Raw genomic sequence first — 20,698 nt, forward strand, 5'->3', positions numbered from 1 at the left:
CTTGAGTGACGCTGGAGCAGGCGGGGACAGGCAGCACGGGGGGGCGGGACAGGCAGCACCGGGGGGGGGGACAGGCAGGGACAGGCATGGCAGACATGGGGGACAGGCAGGCATGGAGGGGACAGGCAGGGGACAGGCAGGCACATGGGTGCTGTGGGGGTGTTCGTGGCAGCAGAGCCCGGAGGGGACAGGAACCACGGTGGTGGCCGTCCTGACGCTGGGAGGTGCCAGCAGCGTCCCTGTCCCAGGACCCCCGGGCAGCGCCTGTGTCCCCCCCCCGGGTGTCACCTCCCACCTTTGGGGTGCCCCGGGATGGCACCAGCTCAGGGGGTGACAACAGCCACGACCCCCCCCACGGTTCCCCCCGGGTCCGGCTCCGCGGGGCGTCGAGGCTCGGAGGGGGGGTGCGACACGCGGGGGGGCAGGTCCCCACGCGGCCCCGCCCCCGCGCCCCATTGGCTGCCCGCGGCCGTCACTCAGCCGCGCCCCTATAAAGGCGGCGGCAGCGCGAGGGGCCGCACCGGGAGCGGCGGCACCGGAGCGACCATGAGCGGGGTGAGGACCCGGCGCCGGGCGGAGCGCGGGGGTTTCCCTTTTCCCTTTGTTTTTAGCGATGGGCCGGGAGGGGAATTGCCCTGGGAATGGTGGGGGGGGCTGGAGGCGGGGGGGGACCGCGGGGGGTCCCCGGCAAAGCGGAGCCCGTTGTCCGCTACCCCGGTGCGGGTTTGCTGCCGGGGGCCCCGTGTCACCCCCGGACACCCCTTTCTCTTCGCAGCGCAGCCCCCACGAGTCCCCCTCCGCGGCGGAGGCCCCCAGCGGGCAGGAGGAAGGTGAGGACCCCCGACACCAGTGTCACCTCTGCCCGAGCCCCCCCGCTCTGCCCTGGGGACCGCCGGCAAGCTCCTGTCCCCAAAACAGAGCCCCCAGGATCTGTGTCCCCACCGCGGGGGGGGGGAACACACCTGAATGGATTTGGGGACCTGCTCTGTCCTTCCCCTGGGGGGGGTGGCAGGGTGCCCCCCTGGGTGTACCCTGCTGCTGGGGGGGGCGTCAGGGTGCTGGGGTGGGTCTGGGGGTGCCAGGCTGCAACCAGAGCAGCCCCTGTCCTGTGTCCCCCCTCCTCAGCTAAAGCTGGTGACCCCAAGAAGGTGGAGGAGGAGGAGATCGACATTGACCTGAGCGCGCCGGAGACGGAGAAAGCCGCGCTCGCCATCCAGGGGAAATTCCGCCGCTTCCAGAAGCGGAAGAAGGAGTCGGGGCCCTGAGCAGCTCCGGGGTCCCGGGACCCCCTGCCCGCGGCGGGCACCCCGCTCTTCACGTGGGCACGGTCCCATCCTGACCTCTGCCATACCGGGGCTGCCCCGTCCTCTGCGAGTGGAGCCGGGGGGGCTCGGCCCTTCCCTACCCCTCGCCCACCCCTGAGCCAGGACCCTGGGTGAAGCTGGGGGGTCGATGTGGGGGAGACGTGGCTGAATCCCGTGTCCCCCGGAGTGGAGGTGGCCCTTGTGCAGGGGGAGGGCATGGAAACGCTCTTTTCCCTGGGACAGCCTCCATTTCCCCGGCCATGGCAGCAAGCTGGCTGCTGGGGATGTGGGGGGGACACCAGTGTCCCCCGAGCGAGGGAAGCCCCTGTCCCGTCCCAGGAGGTGGGATGCTGTGGGGAGGACGGGTCTGGCTGCAGCCCACCACGGGAAACCGGGCCCCCCCCGGCACAGAGTGCTCCCCACCCCGCACTGCCCCTCCCCACGCTCCTGTCCCCATCCCCTCCCCTGGGGGGATTCAGCATGTGTAAAGAATAAACCATCCGGAAGAGGAGCCGGGCCGGTGTGTGGTCTGTGGGAGGGGGTGCGGGGACTGTCCCCCACTGGGCAGGACCCCCGGGTCCCCCTTTGGGGGAGCGGGTGGAGCCCCCCGTTAAAAACAGCCCCGGAGGTGCCAGGCTGTCCCCGCCTGGGGGGGGGTGGGCAGGGGGGCCCCGAGACGTGGGCAGAGGGTTCCCCCACCAGGATGGGACCCCTCGGGTGGAGCTTTGGGAACGGCTTCATCCCCCCCCAGGCTCTTCTGTCGCCTTCTGATTGGAGTTTTTTTCCCCATGAAAATCTGCTTAATTTATCAGCCGCTGGGTCTCAGCCCCCGGCGCCGTGGCCCCATTTCCCATCACGCCACTCTGTGCAGCGGTGATGAGAGATGCTGCCACTTGCTCCTCTTCCTCGGGGGATGAAGGCCTCGCAGGGCAGCAGTGATGAGAGATGCTGCCACTTGCTCCTCTTCCTCGGGGGATGAAGGCCTCGCAGGGCCCTGTCCCTCCAGGCATCAAAGTTTTTCGCTCGGGGCTGACTTTGGCAGCGGTTCCCAGCCCCGGCATCACCGAGGGCTGGAGGTACCTGCTGGTGGTGGGGAAAAAATGCGTTGGGGTGTAAAATAAAACCACTGGCGGGGTGCAGGGGGATTTCCGTGCGCTCAGGGCCGGTCCCTGCGGTGCCCGATGCTGCGGGGTGACTGGGGACACCGGGCCCTGGTGTGGAGCCGCAGCGCGTTGGCAGAAATAGCTCCCTGGAAAGAAAAACAGCGTCGGTGGCCAAGGGAAAGGGCCCAGGGGACACCCCGGGGTCGGGCTGGGCCCCTGCTCGCTCTGAAGACTTATTAGGGAAAAGACAGTTCTAGGGCCGGGGGGGCAGCGCGGGGGCCCCTTGCTGGGACGGTGCCGCGGCAGGATGGGGCTGGGGGGGCGCAGAGTCAGCCCAGCGCCCCAAACCCCCCCGAAGCCAGAGCTGTCGTCCCTCCCTGAGCCCCTGCTGCCAGGATGGGGATGGTCACTGCTGGGTGGGCGATGGCTGGGGGGGGGGGGGGGGGGGGGGGGGGGGGGACCCCCCCTAGGCCGTGCCCGGGGCCGTGCACCCAGGGCAGCACCTGAGATGGGGCCTCTGTGTTAATTGGCGTGAGCTTTAATTAACAGCTAATGGGGACGAGGGGGAAGGTGGCCCTAGGGTGGGGTGCAGCCATGATGGGTGGCCCCAGGGACAGCCCCACCCCGGCTGCGGGGGGTCCCTGGGGTGCCACGAGGATGCCCTCGAGATGTCACCTCGCCCCCGGGGAAACCGGGACAGAGGCAGCGACACCCCTTTCCCTGGGGGGGCTGTGGGGGGTCCATGCAGCAAGTTCACAAGTGCTCAGCCACCCTCCGCACCCCCTCCCTGACACCCCCACCTTGAACGGGGAACAGCGACGAGCCAGGGCGGACACGGGGCTCCTGGAGATGTGAGTTTTATTAATGGCGCCGTGGGATGGGGGGACACGGACAGGGCGTAGAAAAACATGTTGGGGAGCGGCGCCTGGCTCTGGGGTGATGGGCACTGGCAGCTCCTCCAGCCCAGCCGCAGCCTCTCCTCCTCCGCGAGGCTCCAGCCGATGCGGGGGGGCTGGGGGTTACGGGGCGGGAGGGTTAATGGGGGACGGGAGCGGGACGGAGGGGACGGGGCGGGAGCCACCCCGCAACGTCATTTGGGTTCAGTTGCGGAGAGAGACGAGAAAACGGCCAGAAAAGGAGCAACGATGGGGGCAGAGAAACCCTCCCGGAGACTGGTTTGGGGGGGGTGACAGGGAGGGAGGGGGCGGCTCGGTCCCGTGGGGACCACGCAGGTCCCTGGGGAGGGGGGGGACCAAGGCAGCCCGTGGGGGACAGACCCAAAATTCAGTGGTTGCATCTTCAAATAGAAAAATTACATCAGTGCCCGGGGCTGGGCAGGGCAGCGGTTGCGCAGAGGAAGGTACCGACCAAGGGGCATCGGGACGGGGTGGGGGGACGCCGGGGTGTCCCCGAGGCCGGGGGACCCGGGGCGAGGACCACACCCTGCTCCTCGCCGGGTCCCGCGCTGCGGGGCAGCCGCTTCCCGGAGCTGGGGGGGCCGCGTCCTGGCCCCCCCCCTCCGCCAGCGGCTGGGCGTCAGGTCCCGGCGTTCGGCTTGATGATGTGCATCAGGGCGCTCCTGAGGCTGCCCCGGCTGGGGGAGCGGGCGGCGGGCGGGGGGCGAGTGGCCTCGGCGGCGTCCCCCCGCAGCTCCATCTCGATGGTCATGACGACTTTGGGGGGCCCGGGGGCCCCGGCGTCCGCCCCCGCGATACCTTCCCTGCCCGCTAACCGCTATTTCTTATCCTTGCGGGAGTCTCCGGGGGCTCCCTTGGTTTTCTTCTCGCTCACTGCCTTGGTGCCGCGGCTGTGGTCCAGCATGGCGTAGAGCACGGGCGCCTGCAGGGATGGGGCAGCGTCGGTGCCGCGGGGCTTCACCCCCCGCCTCTCCTTCCACCCCAAAAGGTAGGAGAGGGCATCGCCCCCACCCCGGCCGAGCCGTTTTGCCCCCCCAACCCCTCGGCTCTCACCTGCCGGCTGCGCTTGGACGCGTCCTTGGCCGATCGCTGCAGCTTCCCCTTCTCCATGGCGCTGGAATGGGGGTGGGAAGGCAAAAAGGCGACTCAGGAAGGCCAGAGCCCGCCCCGTCCCGCCCGGCAGCCCCATTTCGGGGTGGTTTTGCCCTGCTCAGGCCGCGGGACTCACCTCAGCCGCCGCTGCAGGGCCACCTGCCGCCGCAGCCAGCAGTAGCGGATGAGATAGACGAGGGCCACCACCACGGCCACCAGCAGCAGAGCCCCGGCGATGACGGAGCCCAGCACGACGCCATAGCGGGTGGGCACTGCGGGGACAGCAGCACCCTGTCAGCCCCCCCAGTCAGGGCAGGGGCACAGCGGGGGGGGACCGGCAGCGCCGTACCTTTCTCCAAGACGTAGAGCGTGACCTGGGAGGACTTGCCCACGATGTCGGGGGGGTTCTTGACGTCGCAGGTGAAGGTGCCGTTGTCGGTGTAGTCCAGGTTGTGGATGACGATGGAGCCGTCCTTGCGGCGGGGGTTGCCCACCCACTCCATCCGCTCCTTGAAGCTGCCCACGTCATCGATGTAGGGCTGGCCCTTGGCATAGTGGAATATCTAGCGATGGGGACAGACACACGGACAGCGGGGTCACGGGGGCTCTGGGCACGGCAGGGCCCCCCCCGCCCCGAAGCGGAGCGGGAGCTTACGGAGATGCTGTCACGGGAGCCCTCGGCTTGGAAGTGCCAGGTGATGGAGATGTCCTCGGAGATCCACTCGCTGGACCAGAAGCTGCAGGAGAGGGTGACGTGGGAGCCGACGGTGCCGTACACCTCCCGCTGCGTGTACACGTGGATGGACGACGTCGGGGACAGCCCTGCTGGGGGCACAGACCCGTCAGCCCCAGGGGGGACCCCGGCATGGGGATGGTGCCCCTCGCCGGGCCGCTGGACAGTCTGTGCCCCCGCGCTGGCCCCATGCCTGGCCCCGTGCTGCTACCAAAAGGCTTTTGTTGGCCCTGGAGAAAACCCAAGGGCTGGTGGGGGACAGCGGCTCTGTGACACTGTGGGTGCCTTTGTGGGGAGCCTCCGCCCTGGCGTCCCCACAGCCGCCTGTGAGGGGACCGTGTCCTGGCGCCGGCTGATGCCCGGGGACGGCGGCAGGGCCGGGCCAGCAGCCAGCACCCCTCGCCTGCCCCAGGGAGGTGGCTGGTGCTGGGACTCTCCTTGTGGCCCGGTGATGGTCCCGGCGCGTTGTCACCGCTGGTGATGGCCCCAAAAGCTGACGTGTGGGTGGCTGCCAGCCCCGTGGTCACCTCCCAGGGCTCCCAGTACCCCCCAGCACCAGGGATCAGCACTTCAGGAGCAGCAGCCCTGGTCCCCTGTCCCCGTCCCCACCTTACCCAGCACCAAGAGGAGCCCGGCGAGGAGGAGGAGGCGGCTGCGGCTGCCCCCGGCACCCTGCGACATGGTGGCTGCCTGTCACCGGCCGGCTCCGAGCCGCATGGAGGGCTGGCGGTGCACGGGGCCCGGTGGCGTGCCGAAGGGTGCTGGCGGGACGGGGGCCGAGGTTTAAGAGCAAGCAGCGGCGGGTGATGCCGGCGGCGCCCCGGCCTCGGGCCAATGGGCGCGGGGCAGCCGGGGGGGGCACAGGGGGTGAAAGGGGGCATTTAGTGCGGCCATGGGCGAGGAGGGGGAAGCATGCAGCGGGGGGGGCCGCACACACAGCGCCCTTTGTCCGGCCGCATTCCCGCCCGCGGCGGAGGCGGCTCGGCAGGAATGTGGCCGGAGCCAGGGGGCAGTGGCACTCGGCCGCGGTGCCCGGTTGGTCCCAGGGACTGGGGTCTTGCAGCGGCCATGCCACGGGCCACCGCCGCGTCCCCTCCTATCCCGCGGGCACCGGGCGGTGCTGGCAGCTCCTGCCCCATCGTGTGGGGCTCCCCGGCGGGCGCTGCCAGCCCCGGCCAAGCATGCTCCCAGCAGCCTCTGCTCGGCTCCATTTTGGGGTGAAAACACAGCTTTGAGAGGGCAGGGATGGACAGGACCCCCCGCAGGGTGCAAAGCTGGGAGCCACCGAAGTGCCACCGCCCCGCGCAGAGCCCGGGGCAGGGCTTTGCCCAACGGCCTCGCGGCTGCGCCGGCACCAGCTGAGGAGGAAGGGTTTTGGGGTGAAAAACTGCAAAGTGGGGTTTTCCTCAGAGGGGTTTTGAGCCAGAGGTCCTGGCTGGGGGAGAGCAGGTGGGTTACGGGCGGTCCCAGGGGCAGGGGCGGGGGGTCCCGGGCAATCCGGGGCTAACGGCGGGGGGAGCGGGCAGGGCTGGGGGTCCTGAGGGGTGTCAGGGCGGTCCCGGGGGTGACGGGGGGTCCCGGGCGGCCGCCGGCAGCGGGACCGGAAGTGCGTCACGGCCGCGTCCGGCGTGCGGGGCCTCCAAGATGGCGGCGCTGGCGTTGAGGTGACTCCGGGGGGGCCGGACCGCGCCGTGTCGGGACCCGCCGCCCCGGCAGAGGCTGCGCGGCGCCGCGGGCGGACGGGCCCGGTTGTCCCGTCGCGGCGGGGCCTGGGGCCGCCGGGCGGCGACAGCCCGGCCGCGGGGGGGGGGGCGGCTCCCCGGAGCCGCTGACGGAGCCCCGGCCCGGCCGGGCCGCGCGGTGCCCCGGCCCCGGAGGGGTTCCTGCCCCGGCCGAGCTGTGGAGAACGGCCCCCGGTGCGGGAACGGGCCCCGCCGCCCACCCCCCCCGTCCGCCCCGCCACAGCCCCTGGGCCCGGGCCGGTGCCGGTCCCGCCCCGGTCCCGGCGCCGTCGGGCACGGCCGTTTCCGAGGGACTCTCCGGGGCTCTGGAAGCGCCGACGCTTCGCGGCTTGTTCCGTGGGGACGGGGCCCGTGTCTGCCGGCCGGGGCAGGAGCCTGGACCCCCCGGGCTGCGGGGCGGCCGGGGCCCCGCGGGGCTGCGGTCAGCGGCTCAGCCCCGCCTCGCCCGTCCCTCGGCCTGTGGCTCCCGGTGGCCTCGGCCGGGCGGACCAACGTCCCCGGTACCAGCCAGCCGGGCCGGGGGGTGTCCCCCGCCTCGCAGGGCCGCCCCCCCGGGTGCTGGGGGCTTCGCAGGAGCCCTGTGTCCCGCCGTGCCCGGGCGGTGCTGGGGGCAGCGGGGACGGGCCCGAGGTGCCTCTTCCCACCCGCCGCCCCGGAGCGCTTTGAGCCGCCCCCGGGCCGTGACTGTCCCCTCCCGGCCCCCGCTTCCCATGTTCTCTCCAGTGTCAGCCTGGAGACGGTGTTTGGGGTTTCATTCTCCTAATTTATTCTCTTTCTGGCGGCAGTCAGAGCCGTCGTGCTTTGGAAGGCCCTTGGCTGTGTGTACGGGTTGGTTTGACGGCAGGGTCTGCCGGCGCGGCAGGGGCGGGGGGCTCCGATCCCCTCTGGGGCGGGCGCCCGGCGCTGCTGCTCGAAAAACGAGGGAAGTCGCTCGGTCTGGTTTGGAGCCTGTGCCTGATAACCCATCTCGTGTCTGCTTCTGCTTGTCAGATGAAAAAGCATATATAATCGCTTCTCATTTGCCTCCTCCGTGGTGAAATCCAAGGGATTTTTATAGACCTGTCTTGCAGGATGAAAGTTAACGGTGTCTGTCGCCGTGACACGGAGCTGATGCTGCTCCAGAGCTGTCCCCCGCAACTCCCGGAATCCTCCCCCTGAGCCGAGGGGGCTGCGTGCGGGGTGTGGGCAGCCCGGGCTGTTCCCCACTGGGCGCTGCCACTTTACGCTTGTCCCGCTCCGGCCCCGCACGAGCAGCCGCGCTGTCGGGTCCCCGATAATTGACGTTGTCTGGGGGGTCCCTCCTCGGGGGCAGGGCAGAGCGGCAGGTGGGTTGGGTGCTGGGGAAAGCTCTCAGTGGAGGTCTGGAGGATCCTCTTTTAGGGCTAATTCTGTTTAAAAAAACATGTTTATCAGTGATCTGGAAGAAAATGCAAGTTAATGGCGGGAGAGCTGGAGAAGATGCAACAACTTAGAGAATGATAAATAATGAAGAGGACAGGTCCTTGGTACAGAGTGACCTTGGTTGCTTAGCTGGAGGCTGTGTTTTGCAAGCGACAGTCGTTGCACTGAAGCAAGATGTAATGCTTTACATCTTAAAAAAAAATACTAAAATTGAGCCAAGAGGATGGGGAGTTCTCGCTGGGGAGTTTAGCTTTGAAAAAAACGCAAATGCGTTGTGGGTTTTATTCTTGGTTTTGAATATTGTGTGCGATTCGGAGCCAGCCCTCCCTCTTCTGCTGCAGAAGAGTCTTGAGTGGCTTCTGAACAGGGAGAGATGAAGTAGGTTGGGCCTTTTAATCTGGAGAAGAGGACTGAGGGGGGCATGAGCGAGGGGTGTAAATCATTAATGGGCTGCGGGCGGAGATTTCTTGTTCACCTCCTCTCCCCTGCCTAAGAACCGGGGGAAACGTTGCCCTGCAGCGTGGGGTGGATCCTGCATGGCCGAAAATTCGTGAATCCAGCCAGGGCACCTCCTAAAAACCTGCTGTGCTTCAAGTCCAGCCTTTGAACGCGAGGGAGGATTTTGAAAGGAAACATCCTGACGATCATTTACACAGGAACTCAGAGTGGTTAATAATAATGACTTTTGTTTTGGATTTACACCTGGTGAAGAGCTGCCTCCAGATGTTTTTCCTACCACGTCCTTGAGAGCGGCTGTAGGACACTGAGCTGCGTTTATCTACCGCTGTGAGCAAAGCAGCACGAGATGCTGGTACAGATGCTTGTGCATTTGAGAAGATTAATTAGTGTTTGTCGCTGTGCTGCAGAGGAGCACGCCAAACATTTTTATGCACCTTGTTCTCGTCGAGTTGTCAGGAAAGGCAGCGCTGCCTGTTACACTTTGTCCTGGCGAGCAGCGAGCGGGCGCCGCAGATTCCAGCCCACATCTGCAAACGCTCGAGCTGTGCTGGGCCGGGGGCCCGTTCCTCCCCGTTCCTGGAGAGATGCCCTTGAATGTCAGAGTTGTGGTTGCCACAATCGCTCCGCAGAGAGTGGCTCCCACTCCTTCGGGCACCACAAAATCCCTTTTTACCTCCCGCTGCCAGCCTCGGCGCGGCTGAAACGCCGCGTGTGCTGGGCTGTGGCAGGGACGTCCCACCTCGCCGGTGCTCGGAGCTTAACGAAGGGCAACAGAAACGCTGTAATTAAAACAAGTGTTTGGAGGAAGGGGAGGTGATGTCTTCATCTCGGACGTGTGGAGAGCGGTGGCCTGAACCAGCCCTTTCCACGGCACTTGGCGGATGTGCCTTTCTGGGGATGTGTCATGCCCGCCCCGATAATTGCTGTAGTGAGAGTGAGAACTGGACTGTGAGCGTGGCTGTGAGCTGAGGGCTGTTTGTGTCTGTCTGACAAACAAGGTGTTACAGCTGAGCAGACTAATTACAGGGTGTCACAAACAATGAACCCCAGGGCAGAGTCTAGAGACTCTCGTTAAGAGCTTGGCGTAGGAGAGAGATTTGTCGAGGAACAGCCCAGATCCTCTCGTGTTAAGAGTGATTTTAAGATACAAACGGCCAAAGTGGCGAATCCCCTCCCAGCCCCCTCTTGCTGGCGTTTTCAGGCGTTTGTCTGGCGCTCACAAAGCCTCTCTCTCTCCTCTCTTACAGATGTGTCGGTCGGCGATGCCTGCTGGCTCGGCTTGGCCCCAGCCTTTCTGTGCAACAGTGAGTCCGAGGTTTTACTGAGAGTAACGGGATTAAGTTCTTCCCACGGGATCCCCCTAAGGCTTTGGGGTGTACGTGCGCTCCATCTGCTCAGTAATTCTGGTCAATCAGCGCCGTGTGTTGGGTGGGCGCCGGCCAGCTCACGCCACACGAAGGCACGGCCCGGGGGGGCTGTGGACGGGGTGAGGGCAGAGCCTGGCCGGCTGCCGGGGCGGGCCGGGGTCTCTCGCAGGGGCAGCAGAACCCCTGCACCCCTCCGTACCTGAGGGGGGCTGCGAGCCGCGGAAGTCCCTGTGTTCCTGTGCTTCGTGCTGCCAGGCTTAGGGAGAAATCGTTATTTTCTGCTAAATTGGGCTGTAAGTGTAATTGCTGTGTAATCTCGGGAACATTAAATTACAAGCTCTTTATTTGGTACAGTGTGCAATTACCGTGGCAGTAAAGAGCAGGTTGCATGTTATCAGGATTATATAATGTGTGATCTGATATCCTATACCCTGATTAGGATGGTGCTGGGGGGGAGGATTCCAGCGCAGCAGCTTCCCATCCCCGTGGTGTTGCTGTGGTTCACTGGGGAGCGCTGGCAGCGACCCTCCCCTCGGCCGGGCCCTGCGCAGCCGGAGCTGGGCTCTGTGCGGCCGCGGCCAGCCAGGAGCTCGCGGTCAGCGGAGCCCGGCCTTCCACCCCTGCCCATCTGCCCGCACCTCCCGTCTCCTCTTCTTCCGCAGCGTTGTCCCGATGGGAACGACGGCCAAGGAGGAGATGGCCCGCTTCTGGGAGAAGAACACCAAGTCCAATCGCCCCTTGTCCCCTCACGTCACCATTTACAAGTAAGAGCCTCTCGGCCTCCTCAGCATTGCGCTGGGGCTCCTCTGGGCTCTGGCACGCGGCAGCCCCGGAGGCACCCTGGGGTGGGAGGGCTGAGCACGTTCCCGCTCCCCCCTCGGGCGGAGCACGGGGAGACCCCCTGCACGGCGCTGTGACCCGTCTGAGCTGTGCGGGGGGTCACAGCCGCCCCCAGGAGCTGATGACACCCGCTGTTGCACACGGGGTGTTGCGGAGGGGTGCAGCCCCCCGGCGCTGGGGCAGCGTTCTGCTGGAAGGCGGCGGCTGCGCGGAACGGCGCGTCCTCCCGCTGCGGAGCCGGCGGTCCTCGGGGGCGGGGGCCACCGCGGGACTCTCGGGTTCCCTCCTCAGAGGTGACAGCGTCTTTGGGGCCACCTCCGACGCTTTTCCAAGTTCTTTCGTTGAGCCTGGATGTCCCAACCCTGCCCCTTTGTTCCTAAACTGTCTCCTGTTTTCATCTCCCTTTAAGCTTTCTCAGCAGACGCCCTTCCCCTTCCCAGGCCCGTGCCAGTGGCATTTGCCATTCCCAAGCTGCCTCTGCAAATTCCCCCGTCTCCCCCTTTTGCTCTGGCTGGATTCCTTGAATAACTCCGAGAGCAGAAGCACCCGCCCGCAGTGCGGAGCTCTCTAGGAACAGCGGGGCCGTGCAGCGTCCCGCGGCGCGGGGCCGGTTTTGCTGACGGTGTGCCCTGTCTTGCAGGTGGTCGCTGCCCATGGCCATGTCCATCACGCACCGGGGCACCGGCGTGGTGCTGAGCTTAGGTGCGTGCGTCTGCCCCCGCTCGTGGTGCCGGAGGGTGGGGGCTGCGGGAGGGAAGACCCCCCTGATTCAGAGACGTGGCTCCAGCGGATGTTTTCTCCCCTCTGTCCCCAGCGTCAGCAGCAGGTTTTCTCCTGGGAAACCTGCGCTTTCTCCTCCTTTCTCCGTCCCCTGAACATCTCCCCATCCCCATCTCTCTGTCCCTGGGTCCTCTTGTGCCACGAGTGGCTCCGGTGCTGCAAAGGGGACGCTCCCCGACACGTACGAGCCTTCGAAGCCTCTGCAGCACCGGGCTTGGCCCGGCCGTTTGCTTCCCCCAGCCTGGGAAAGGCCGATCAGCCGCTCTAGTTCTCAGCCCTTCTCTTCCACGGCTGTTTTTTGCTGGTTTATCCTAAAGGAGACGCCGTGTGAGGGAAGGGCTGACAGCCAGGCAGAGCTCGGGGGATTTCCCTTAGCGCAGGTGAAGAGTTTCAGTTTTCTGGGAGCAGCTGCTGCTTTCCCAGAGGTCCCAGTGGGGGAGAAGGCAGCACCAGCATTAAACCCAATAAACTCTCTCCAGCAGTTGGACCTGCATGGTTTGCCCAAGTGACAGGACATCCAGCTGGGAAGGGCTGTGCCGTCCCCACTAACGCTCTCTCAGGGCAGCAGGAAGGTGCTTCTCCGGTAGCTCGCTGTCGGGGGGGAGCTGGGTTGGTGTTTGCAGAAGGGCAGAGAGTGAAGGGACTCAGAAAAGGTGCAGGAACTTGTGTTCTTCACCCGGCAGCGAGCAGGGGCAGCAAGGGCCTCCCAGTCGCCTTCCTGCTCCAGCCCGTTAGCCCCCGCCGGGGGGGAAATCGCCCCCTTCCTAGGCTGAAGGAACGTGGCTTCTGCCGACCACAGCTCAGCAGCCAGGAGAAGGAGGGGGAAGTGCTCGGCTCCTCTCCGTCAAGGCCTGTCATTACAGCAGCCTCTGGCTTCCTGCGCGTCTTGCAGGGCGAACGCCGCGGCCCTTGAGGAGACGAGTGGCGGAGCGAGGAAGCAGCTGCTTGTCAGCCGAGGCGCGCGTCAGCGGGGCGCAGCGCAATCAGCGCTATTGAGCGGAGGGTGAATCGCAACTCGGTCGTTCCCGTTCTTTTGGCAGCGCCATCTGCACGAACCCTCTTGGCCTAAAAACGAGGAGGAGAAGCTGCCACGGCGCCTGCAGCCAGCGCAGCCGCTTTGTCTGCCCGTTCCTTTGCTGGTCGCTGCCTGTGCCGGCGGCTGCTCTGCCCCGAGGTGTGGATCCGGGGACTTTGCTGAAGAGCTGCCGCCTTAACCTTTCAGAGCTTCATTGTTCCTTTAGCCTCGAATTTGGGCTGGTTTGGCTGCAATTGCATGAGCTCGCACCAGCTGGTCTCTGGGTGTTGTACAAGTAGTGCAGGACCCGGATTTGGGGCGTTGCAGCCGCAGTTCGAGCCCTCGATGCCCTGAGGTGCCTCGTCACGGTGCAGCTGGTGCTGCCGCCCGCCCGGTGGGCAGAGCGCTTCCCCCTGCTCCTTCCTCCCATGAGCTGATGGTTCAGGCCTGTCACCAAACCAGGGACAGAGAGGTGGCCTGGGGCTCTCTGCGGGCAGCGAGGGGTTGGAAACGCTTCTGCCAGCCTGACCTGCGGGCTTTGTCTTCCCCAGGAGTCTCCCTCTTCGGCCTGGCCGCGCTGCTGCTCCCGGAGCAGTTTCCCCACTACCTGGCCATGGTGAAGTCGCTCAGCCTGGGGCCCGCGCTCATCTACTCCGCTAAGTTCGCTCTGGCTTTCCCCTTCTCCTACCACACCTGGAACGGAGTCCGACACCTTGTGAGTAGCCTCCGCGAGGGGCCGGGGGTCGAGGGAAGGGAAACATGGGCCGGCTGCGGGAGCGCCGGCTGCGGCATCTGGGAAGGTGCCCTTGGAAATGGGAATTAGTCACCTCAAGTGCTTCAGAACTTCAGCGCTATTTTTGGGTATGTTTAAGTTGCCGTGCTGGAACTTGAGCGGGCGGCGCAGCTGGCGGGAGCATCCCCCCGCGCCTCCTCGGCTGCGGGGAGGGACAAGGGGCGGCAGGAGCCTCCTCACAGCCCCGGGACGTGTCTGCAGAGCCGCGGGCTGAGCCCTGCCGAGCTGCCACCTGTTATCTCACCTCGTTTTGCAGCCGTTGCGCTCTGATCTTCAAGAGCTTTGTATTATTTAATGAGCGCAGAGGACGCGTGGCAGAGGATTGGGGACGGCGCTGCCTGCACAGGAATAACCTGTGATGTTCGCCCTGGCTGAAGCGAGGAACAAGCAGCTCCGTTCAGCGGAGCTTCCTGTATTTGACAAAGGAGGGGGAGCCGGAGCACTGAGTGTTTCTTGCTGGGAAGAGTACAAGATGTGCTGCTTTTTGTAGCTGATTTTGTGTTTTCTGTAGCTCCAGATAGGTTCGGTTTTTACAGGAGCAAATCGCAAAGGCAGCTGGCCTGGAGCGTGACACGATCCTTCTGCTCGGGGTGGGGGGAGCGTCACGTGCAGAGCCGCGCTGCAGATGTGGACTTGCGCTGCGGGTGCCGAGGGCTCCCAGTGTTTCCAGCATGGAAACGCGGGATTTGAGCACTGCTGGATGTCGTATCCTGCCCCAGAGAGCAGCCATACGAGGGGCTCGTGCCTGAGTGCCAGGCGGCACCTGGCCAAGCTCTCGGGGTGAGCGACAGCCGCGTGCTGTGAGAGGAGCCCTCGGGGCGGACGCCGGCAGCGCTGAGGGTGCTCGTTACCCGCCTTTCCGGCGCCCGGCGTCAGACCAGGTCTCGGAGCACGGGGCCTGCAGCCACCTGAGCCCCGCTCCCTCGTGGAGATGCTGTTGGGCCAATGGAGCCGTCACAGCCGGCTGCTTGTTCGGAGTGTCGTGAGCCGAATGCGTGCTGAAGTCCCTGCCGGCACATATATACCAGGATGCCAATTAAATTGTCTGCGAAGGAAACCAGCAGTGCTGGCCCCCGGCTGCGCTCAGTCAGTGACAGAAGGGGAGTCCACGGGGAGCAGGTTCAGTTTAGTGCCTCTGCCCCAGGTGCTTTGAGCCCCGGGGCTCGCTGTGGGCTGGGGGCAGCTTGTGCTGCCCAGGCTGCCCGCAGCCACCCCGGCTCCGCTCGGCTGAAGCCAGGAGAGGCGCAAACCGCCCCCACGGTACCTGGGGACGGAGCACCCGGGGGCACCCTTCAGCATCCCCCCGCCCTCGGGGTACGCCTGGCCGCTGTGGCTCGTGCCCGGGAGCGGACGCAGAGGTGCGGGGGGCTGAGGCTCATCCCGCCCGCTCCGCTCTGCCCGCGGGGATGTCGGTGCTGCCTCAGATCTGCGGCTTGTGCCGCGCTTTGTAACCTACTTCTGTCAGCGGGAGAGAAGCGAGCGGAGAGCAGCTGCCGCTTCTGAAGCCAACCTGGCGCTGCGGCTGCTGGGGATTAGGGAGAGCTCACGGACGGCTTTGCCGACAGATGCAGGGGTTTGGTGGGGGATAAGCTTCCTCTGGCACGGCACGCGCCTGCCTGCACCCCCAGAGACCCCTGCCCGTTGCCCTGCAGTGGTGGGCGCTTGTAGCCCTCCCACTGGCCCAAAGGTTGGTTTTTGGGGTGATGTGGCCAGCTTTTACCAGACAGCTGGTGCCTTTCTGCCTGCGTCTGGCACATCCCCGTCCCAGCTCTCTGGAATTAACCCTGATGTATCTCATTTTTCTTGCAGGCGTGGGACATGGGGAAGGGGTTCAAGATCCCCCAGGTCAACCAGTCCGGGGTGCTGGTCCTGATCTTGACCCTGCTCTCCTCTGCGGGCCTCGCGGCGATGTGAAGGAACCTGCCGGTTGATGGCCTCCCTTTTTTTTGGAAGATTTGCTCCGTCCTGGCCCACCTCAAGATGTGTGTGGAGAGGGAGGCGGGAGGACAGGCTCCTGAGTAACTACAAATCTTTGGGGAAGGTGATGCTTCTCCTCGCAAATCTTGTGTGTGATCAGAGTTGCTTTTCGTTAGCCCGGGTGACGTGCTAACCCCCTCGCAGCAGTCTCCGGCCGTGCCACACGCCCAAGCAGCCACAGAAAGCCGGGCACAAACCAGCTGATCCTGGCACGTTCAGTTGCTCGCAGAGAGCTGCCTGGCTTCTTCCAGGCGAGCTCCGGGGCGTTTCTTTTCTCTGCTCTGTCCCCAGGCTTGAGACAATGCTGAATCTGTGTCCCCCAGGTCCGAGTGGGCTCAGGGACGGCTGCTTGTGCGTGTGTAGGCCCAGCCAGGACAAGCCTCTGCATTGAGGCAGCCCATGCCAGGGCAGGGAGAGCGGGTGGAGCTGCCAACGCCGGCACCCGCCAGGGGAACGGGGGGTCGGTGCCATCCAGGTGCCGCAGCAGCCGCGGGACCCTGTGCTCTCCAAGCGCGGCAGCGTGAGCTGCCTGGGACGGGGTGCTCGGACCCCTGGAGTGAATCCCCGCTCCTCCTTATCCCTGAACATGTCACAGTTCAGCCAGTTTTGGGGCCCTGGAGCCCCTGCCCGTGAAAAATGTCCGATTTTCCCCTGTTAGGAGGTAACTCTGTCCCTGGCGCAACGGGAGGGACGTGGTTTTCCTGTTGCCACCAGCTCTCGTTCCAGCACTTGTCACTTGTCCACCTTCGCAATAAAGCAGCCTTGATCCTCAGCACCGAGACCCTGAGTTTGTGCTGACGCGTCGCTCAGGTGAAGTCGGCCGGGAAGGGGCGTTTTGCCCCGGGATCCTGGGAGTTGCCACTTCCCTAAGGAGCCGGGCGATGGAAAAACAAACTGTTGGCAGCGCTGCGAGGCAGGCGCAGCGCCCGACCGTCGGAGGTGCTGGGTGCGGGGTTGACTTGTCTGGGGAACGCTGCCAGCCCGGGAGAAAGGAATTTCCGACCTGGGCTGCGGTGGTTTGTGCTGGCACAAACGCCTGTGTGAGGCGCAGGAGCTTTTCGCTCAAATTAGTCAACTTTGAACATCTCCCACTGGGAGCAAAGCTTTGTAGAGAGCACGCTGCCTGCCAGGAGCTTTGTCCTGCTTTCCTGTCCCAGCGAGGGTCTCGGCTCTGTTTCAGGAAGGATCCTCCTTCCCACTCACATCACCAGCCGGCAAAGTGTCGGCTTTTGGGGAACATCTGCTCCGAGGGGGCTTTTGATGGAGACCCGAAGGAGCGGCAGGAGGGGGCTGGTCCCGTAACACGCTCCGAGGCCGCTCGCACCGGCCAGGCTCATTTCCATGCGACTGCTTTTCCTTCTGCCGATCCGAGCCCCGTCCCTGCTGCTCAGCTCCGCCGCCTGCCCGCCGGCCCTAACAAATCTGCCACTCCTTTAATGAGCAGAAGGCATCGCAGCCCCGAGGGGACGTGGAGCCTCGGAGATGAGAAATCACGGAGGAGGGAAAACGCTGCTGTCAGCGTGGCGGAGGGAGAAGACTTAGAGCCGAATCCGTTTGGTGTAGCCGCACGCCCCAGCAGGAGAGAGCTTCTGGGTGAAAAACGAACGTATTTTAGCTTTAAACCAATTACTTCCTGCAGTTGCTGAAATGGCTTTTATTTGGAAGCCGCTTCTGCTCGCTAATGAGCTGTTCTGTGCTGCGCGCCAGCTGCTGACAGAGTTTGGCTTCGCTGCGTCTCGGCTGCGCAGCGCAGACTTGATTTCCCTTTGGCGGGCGGCGGCGGGGGCAGGTGGGACACGGAGCCAGACCCGCTTCTCTCCCCCCCTGCGAGAGACGGGCCGAGCAGTGGATGAAGCCCCTCCGGCCGGGGGGTCCTGCCGCTGGGCAGGGGCTGGCTGAGCCCCGAGCGGCTCCAGCACCAGACGCTGTTACATGGGACGAACCGGGGCACAGCCCCGAGAGGGCTCCGTGTCCGACGGGGGCAGCCTGGACCTGCCCAGGGCTCTGCCCTGAGCTACCAAAACCAAACAGCGGGATTTATTTTTTTTAAAAAAACCTGTATTTTTTCAACTGCCACAAAAACACAAGCGTGGGCCGTGCGGTGCCGTCCCAGTGCGGCCTCGCTCAGGCTTTGCCGCGTTCCCCGTGGGGCAGGACGGGGTTTTCTGTGTGCGTGGCCCAAGGGGCCGATGGTTTGCGGGAGAGGCCGGGAGCAGCCGGGGAGGGGAAGGGGGGAGAGCGAAGCCGGCGGCTCTCACGGTGCTTCCTCCGGGCGCGGCCTCTCCCCGTCCCGCACGGGGGGATGCCCCGAGCCTGGGGCTCTGCCCCCCCGGGGCTCGGCCTCCGCGGAGCTCCCCCGGCGGGGTGGCGCAAGGAGCAGTGGCCTCGCTCGGAGTGTGGGGGGCCAAGGCCGAGCCGGCGTCCCCGCGTCGGTCTGTCCCAGCAGGCTGGTGGGAGCGCGGGCTCCGTCCCTCGGGCCCGGCCTGCCGGGATCAGGGCTGGCACGGAGCCGCTCCGGGGACGCGTCTGCCTTCGGCGCGGAGGGCTGCCGGGGGAGCCGTGCCGCGGCTCCTGCTCCGGGACCAGGCGGCTCCTCCAGCGCTGCCCCGGCGGGAGGGACGCCCTCGCTGGATGCCCGACTGCTCCTTCGGGAAGGCTCCGTGGTGGTTTGCGTGTCCCACCGAAGCTCCTGGGGCTGCAGGAGGGAGATGTGCGCTACGCTCGTGGTGCCGAGATGGGGACGGGGGCAGCGGGAGGAGCGGGGGGGCAAACGGGCGGGGCAGAAATCCTGGGGCAGGTGGGTCTGGGTCAGCCCCGGCTGCTGCGAGGGGGTGCTGCGGGGCCGGGCTCCGTGCTGGGCTCACGAGGCACCGTTGCTGCGGTCGCCAGGGAAAAGCAGGGGGTGGAAATGGGGTGCTGGGGGCTGCGGGAACCCGTCTGCATCGAGGAAGCCCCTATTCTTGGATGTTTTTCTCTGGGAGGAGAGCGGCAGCTTGTGAGCTCCTCCTGCCGGCACAGCAGCGGCCGCGGCGGACCGGGCACCCTGCCAGCCCCGCGGCGAGGAGCCTGGGTTTGGGGGCAAGCGGAGGGAGCCCGGTCCTGAGCACAAGCGGAGATGGTGGCCCAAGCACTGGGCGCTGCCTCGTTGTACAAAACACCCCTGAAATCTGCTCGTGGGCAGTTCCCAACCCCAGAAACCTCCCAGCATTTGCCTCCCGCAGCGCAGGGACCGCGATTTGTGCTGGCTTGTGAAGCTGCCCCGGGAGATGGACCCCCAGGAGATGGACCCCGGGAGAGGGACCCTGGGAGAGGGACCCCGGGAGATGGAGCCCCGGAAGATGGACCCCCGGGAGATGGACACCCGGGAGATGGACCCTGGGAGAGGGACCCTGGGAGAGGGACCCCGGGAGATGGAGCCCTGGAAGATGGACCCCCGGGAGATGGACCCCCGGGAGATGGACCCCGTCGACCGGCCATAGCAGAGCCCCAGGTGGCAGCGTCCCTGGACCCCAGTGGGGGTCACTTACCTTCCCGGTGATCTCCGTCCAGAGGCCATTGCGGGCGCGGGTCAGGGTGGTGGGTTGGTGGATCCAGCCCAGGAGCCGCGCGGCGGCAGCGGCCGAGCGGGAGGTCAGGTCCAGCCTAGCCGGGGGAATCCTCAGCGGCATCTCCCAGGTCCCCACAAATGTGCCCCACGGGGAGGCCTGGGAGGAAGAGGGGGGCCCGGTGAGGGAGTCCCGGTGCCAGCTGAGGGACAGGAGCTGCCACCTCCGCTTGGGTTCCCGTGGATCTGGCTCACCTGGGAGCGGGGCACGGTGGGGAGCAGGTGCCCCCGGTCATCAGCGATGATCTGCGTGGAGCCCTCCCGCAGTGAGGGGCGCTGGGGGAGCGGCGGGGGGGATGTGTGGATGGGGGTCCCAGGGGGGTCCCGGGGGCCCAGGCTAGGGCTGGGGGCATCCCGACAGTCCAGGCCAGGGCTGAAGGGGGTCCAAGGGGGATCCCAGGGATCTAGGCCGGGACTGGAGGGGGTTCTGGGGGATCCAAGGGGTCTAGACTGGTGCTGGGGGATCTTGGGGGGGTTCCTGGGGTTGCGGTCCGGGACGAAGGGTAGTTCTGGGTGTCCAGGGAGGGGTCTGGCCCAGAGCTGAGAGGTTCTGGGGGGTCCCAGGAGTCCAAGCTGGGGCTGGGGGGACCTCAGGAGTTGTCAAGGCTTGGACTGGGGGGGTCCTGGTGGTCTGGGCCGGGACTGAGGGGGTTTCCAGGGGGTTCTGGGGATCCGGGCTGAGGCTGAGGGGTCTCGGTGGGGTCAAGGCTGGGGCATGGAGGGTCCCGGGGGTCTGCGCTGGGGCTGGGGGGATCCCAGGGGATTCCAGAGGTCCAGGCTGGACTGGAGGGGGTTATGGGGGGTCCCAGGGGTCCAGGCTGGGGCTGAAGGGGGTCCCAGGGGGTTCTGGGGGTCTGGGCCGGGTCTGGGGGGGTCCCGGTCGGGGGGTACCTGCCGGCCGGGTCGGGGCACGCTCCAGTTCTGCAGGCGGCGGGAGCTGAAGGCGTCCTCGTACTGTGGGGAGAGCGGGGCCGGGGAGAGCGGGGCCTGGCGCCGGGACCCCCCGGGACCCCCCGGAACCCGCCGGGACCCCCCGAACCCCCCGGAACCCCCGGACCCCCCGGGACCCCCCGGGACCCCCCGGCCCCCACCTGCCCCGCGCCGTAACGCGCCGCCATCGCCGCGCGCCGTCTCCTGGCAACCGCCCCGCGTGACCTCGCGCCGCGCGCGACCCCTGGCGGCCGCGACGGGCGCTGCTGGGGGCGGGGCGGGGCCGGGGCGGGGCCGGTGACGTCATCGGCGGCCGCTCCTCGCCGTGCCCGGTGCCGGTGCCCGGTTTGGGGTCAAAGCGCGTTAAGGCCGGGCCGGGATCAGGGCTCGGCTCCGGCTGCGTCAGGCCTGAGGGCGGGTTTAGTGCCAGGGGCCGGGAGGAGCCGTGACCGCAGCGGCCCCGACCCCCCGGGACCCCCGCGCCCGCCCGCGGCCCTGCGGCCGGTGGGGGGGGTTAGGCCGGGCCTTTGGGGTCGGGTCGGCACCGGGGTTGGGCCCGGTGGGGGTTAACGCGAGGGCTGGTGCTGGGGTCCGGGTCAGGGTCGGGCTGAGGCTGGGCTGAGGGGTAGCATTAGGTCAGG

At 66.5% G+C, this 20,698-nt stretch overlaps 4 protein-coding genes across 5 annotated transcripts; 2 read left to right on the forward strand and 2 right to left on the reverse strand.

Annotated features, from left to right (window-relative positions):
* The first annotated feature begins 516 nt into the window (after positions 1 to 516).
* PCP4L1 (Purkinje cell protein 4 like 1) lies at positions 517 to 1,815 on the forward strand. Its single transcript, XM_074853277.1, has 3 exons — positions 517 to 555; positions 776 to 830; positions 1,126 to 1,815. The coding sequence occupies exons 1-3, from the start codon at positions 547 to 549 to the stop codon at positions 1,263 to 1,265; spliced, it is 204 nt and encodes a 67-aa protein (XP_074709378.1). The 5' UTR covers positions 517 to 546; the 3' UTR covers positions 1,266 to 1,815.
* Positions 1,816 to 3,248: 1,433 nt separating this feature from the next.
* MPZ (myelin protein zero) lies at positions 3,249 to 5,931 on the reverse strand. The gene is given in 6 exon segments (XM_074853177.1): positions 3,249 to 4,246; positions 4,378 to 4,438; positions 4,553 to 4,688; positions 4,766 to 4,979; positions 5,072 to 5,238; positions 5,764 to 5,931. Coding segments are annotated over 6 exon segments (948 nt in total). The 5' UTR covers positions 5,831 to 5,931; the 3' UTR covers positions 3,249 to 3,943.
* An 824-nt stretch (positions 5,932 to 6,755) lies between these two features.
* On the forward strand, positions 6,756 to 16,295 carry SDHC (succinate dehydrogenase complex subunit C). Of its 2 annotated transcripts, XM_074853154.1 has the most exons (6): positions 6,756 to 6,813; positions 9,999 to 10,055; positions 10,781 to 10,882; positions 11,599 to 11,660; positions 13,305 to 13,468; positions 15,356 to 16,295. In XM_074853154.1, exons 1-6 carry the CDS (start codon positions 6,794 to 6,796, stop codon positions 15,458 to 15,460), a joined length of 510 nt encoding a protein of 169 aa, XP_074709255.1. In that variant the 5' UTR covers positions 6,756 to 6,793; the 3' UTR covers positions 15,461 to 16,295. The 2 variants fall into 2 exon arrangements, with proteins under 2 accessions (XP_074709255.1, XP_074709256.1); XM_074853155.1 differs by lacking the exon at positions 6,756 to 6,813 and having other exon boundaries at positions 9,999 to 10,126.
* A 1,160-nt stretch (positions 16,296 to 17,455) lies between these two features.
* Positions 17,456 to 20,267, reverse strand: CFAP126 (cilia and flagella associated protein 126). The gene is made up of 5 exons (XM_074853282.1): positions 20,219 to 20,267; positions 20,019 to 20,081; positions 19,323 to 19,403; positions 19,051 to 19,227; positions 17,456 to 18,218 (listed from the first exon to the last, which is right to left on the reverse strand). The coding sequence occupies exons 1-5, from the start codon at positions 20,243 to 20,245 to the stop codon at positions 17,778 to 17,780; spliced, it is 789 nt and encodes a 262-aa protein (XP_074709383.1). The 5' UTR covers positions 20,246 to 20,267; the 3' UTR covers positions 17,456 to 17,777.
* Positions 20,268 to 20,698: the final 431 nt, after the last annotated feature.

This window comes from Strix uralensis, chromosome 32 (genome assembly GCF_047716275.1).
Source record: "Strix uralensis isolate ZFMK-TIS-50842 chromosome 32, bStrUra1, whole genome shotgun sequence".
Lineage (NCBI taxonomy): Eukaryota > Metazoa > Chordata > Aves > Strigiformes > Strigidae > Strix > Strix uralensis.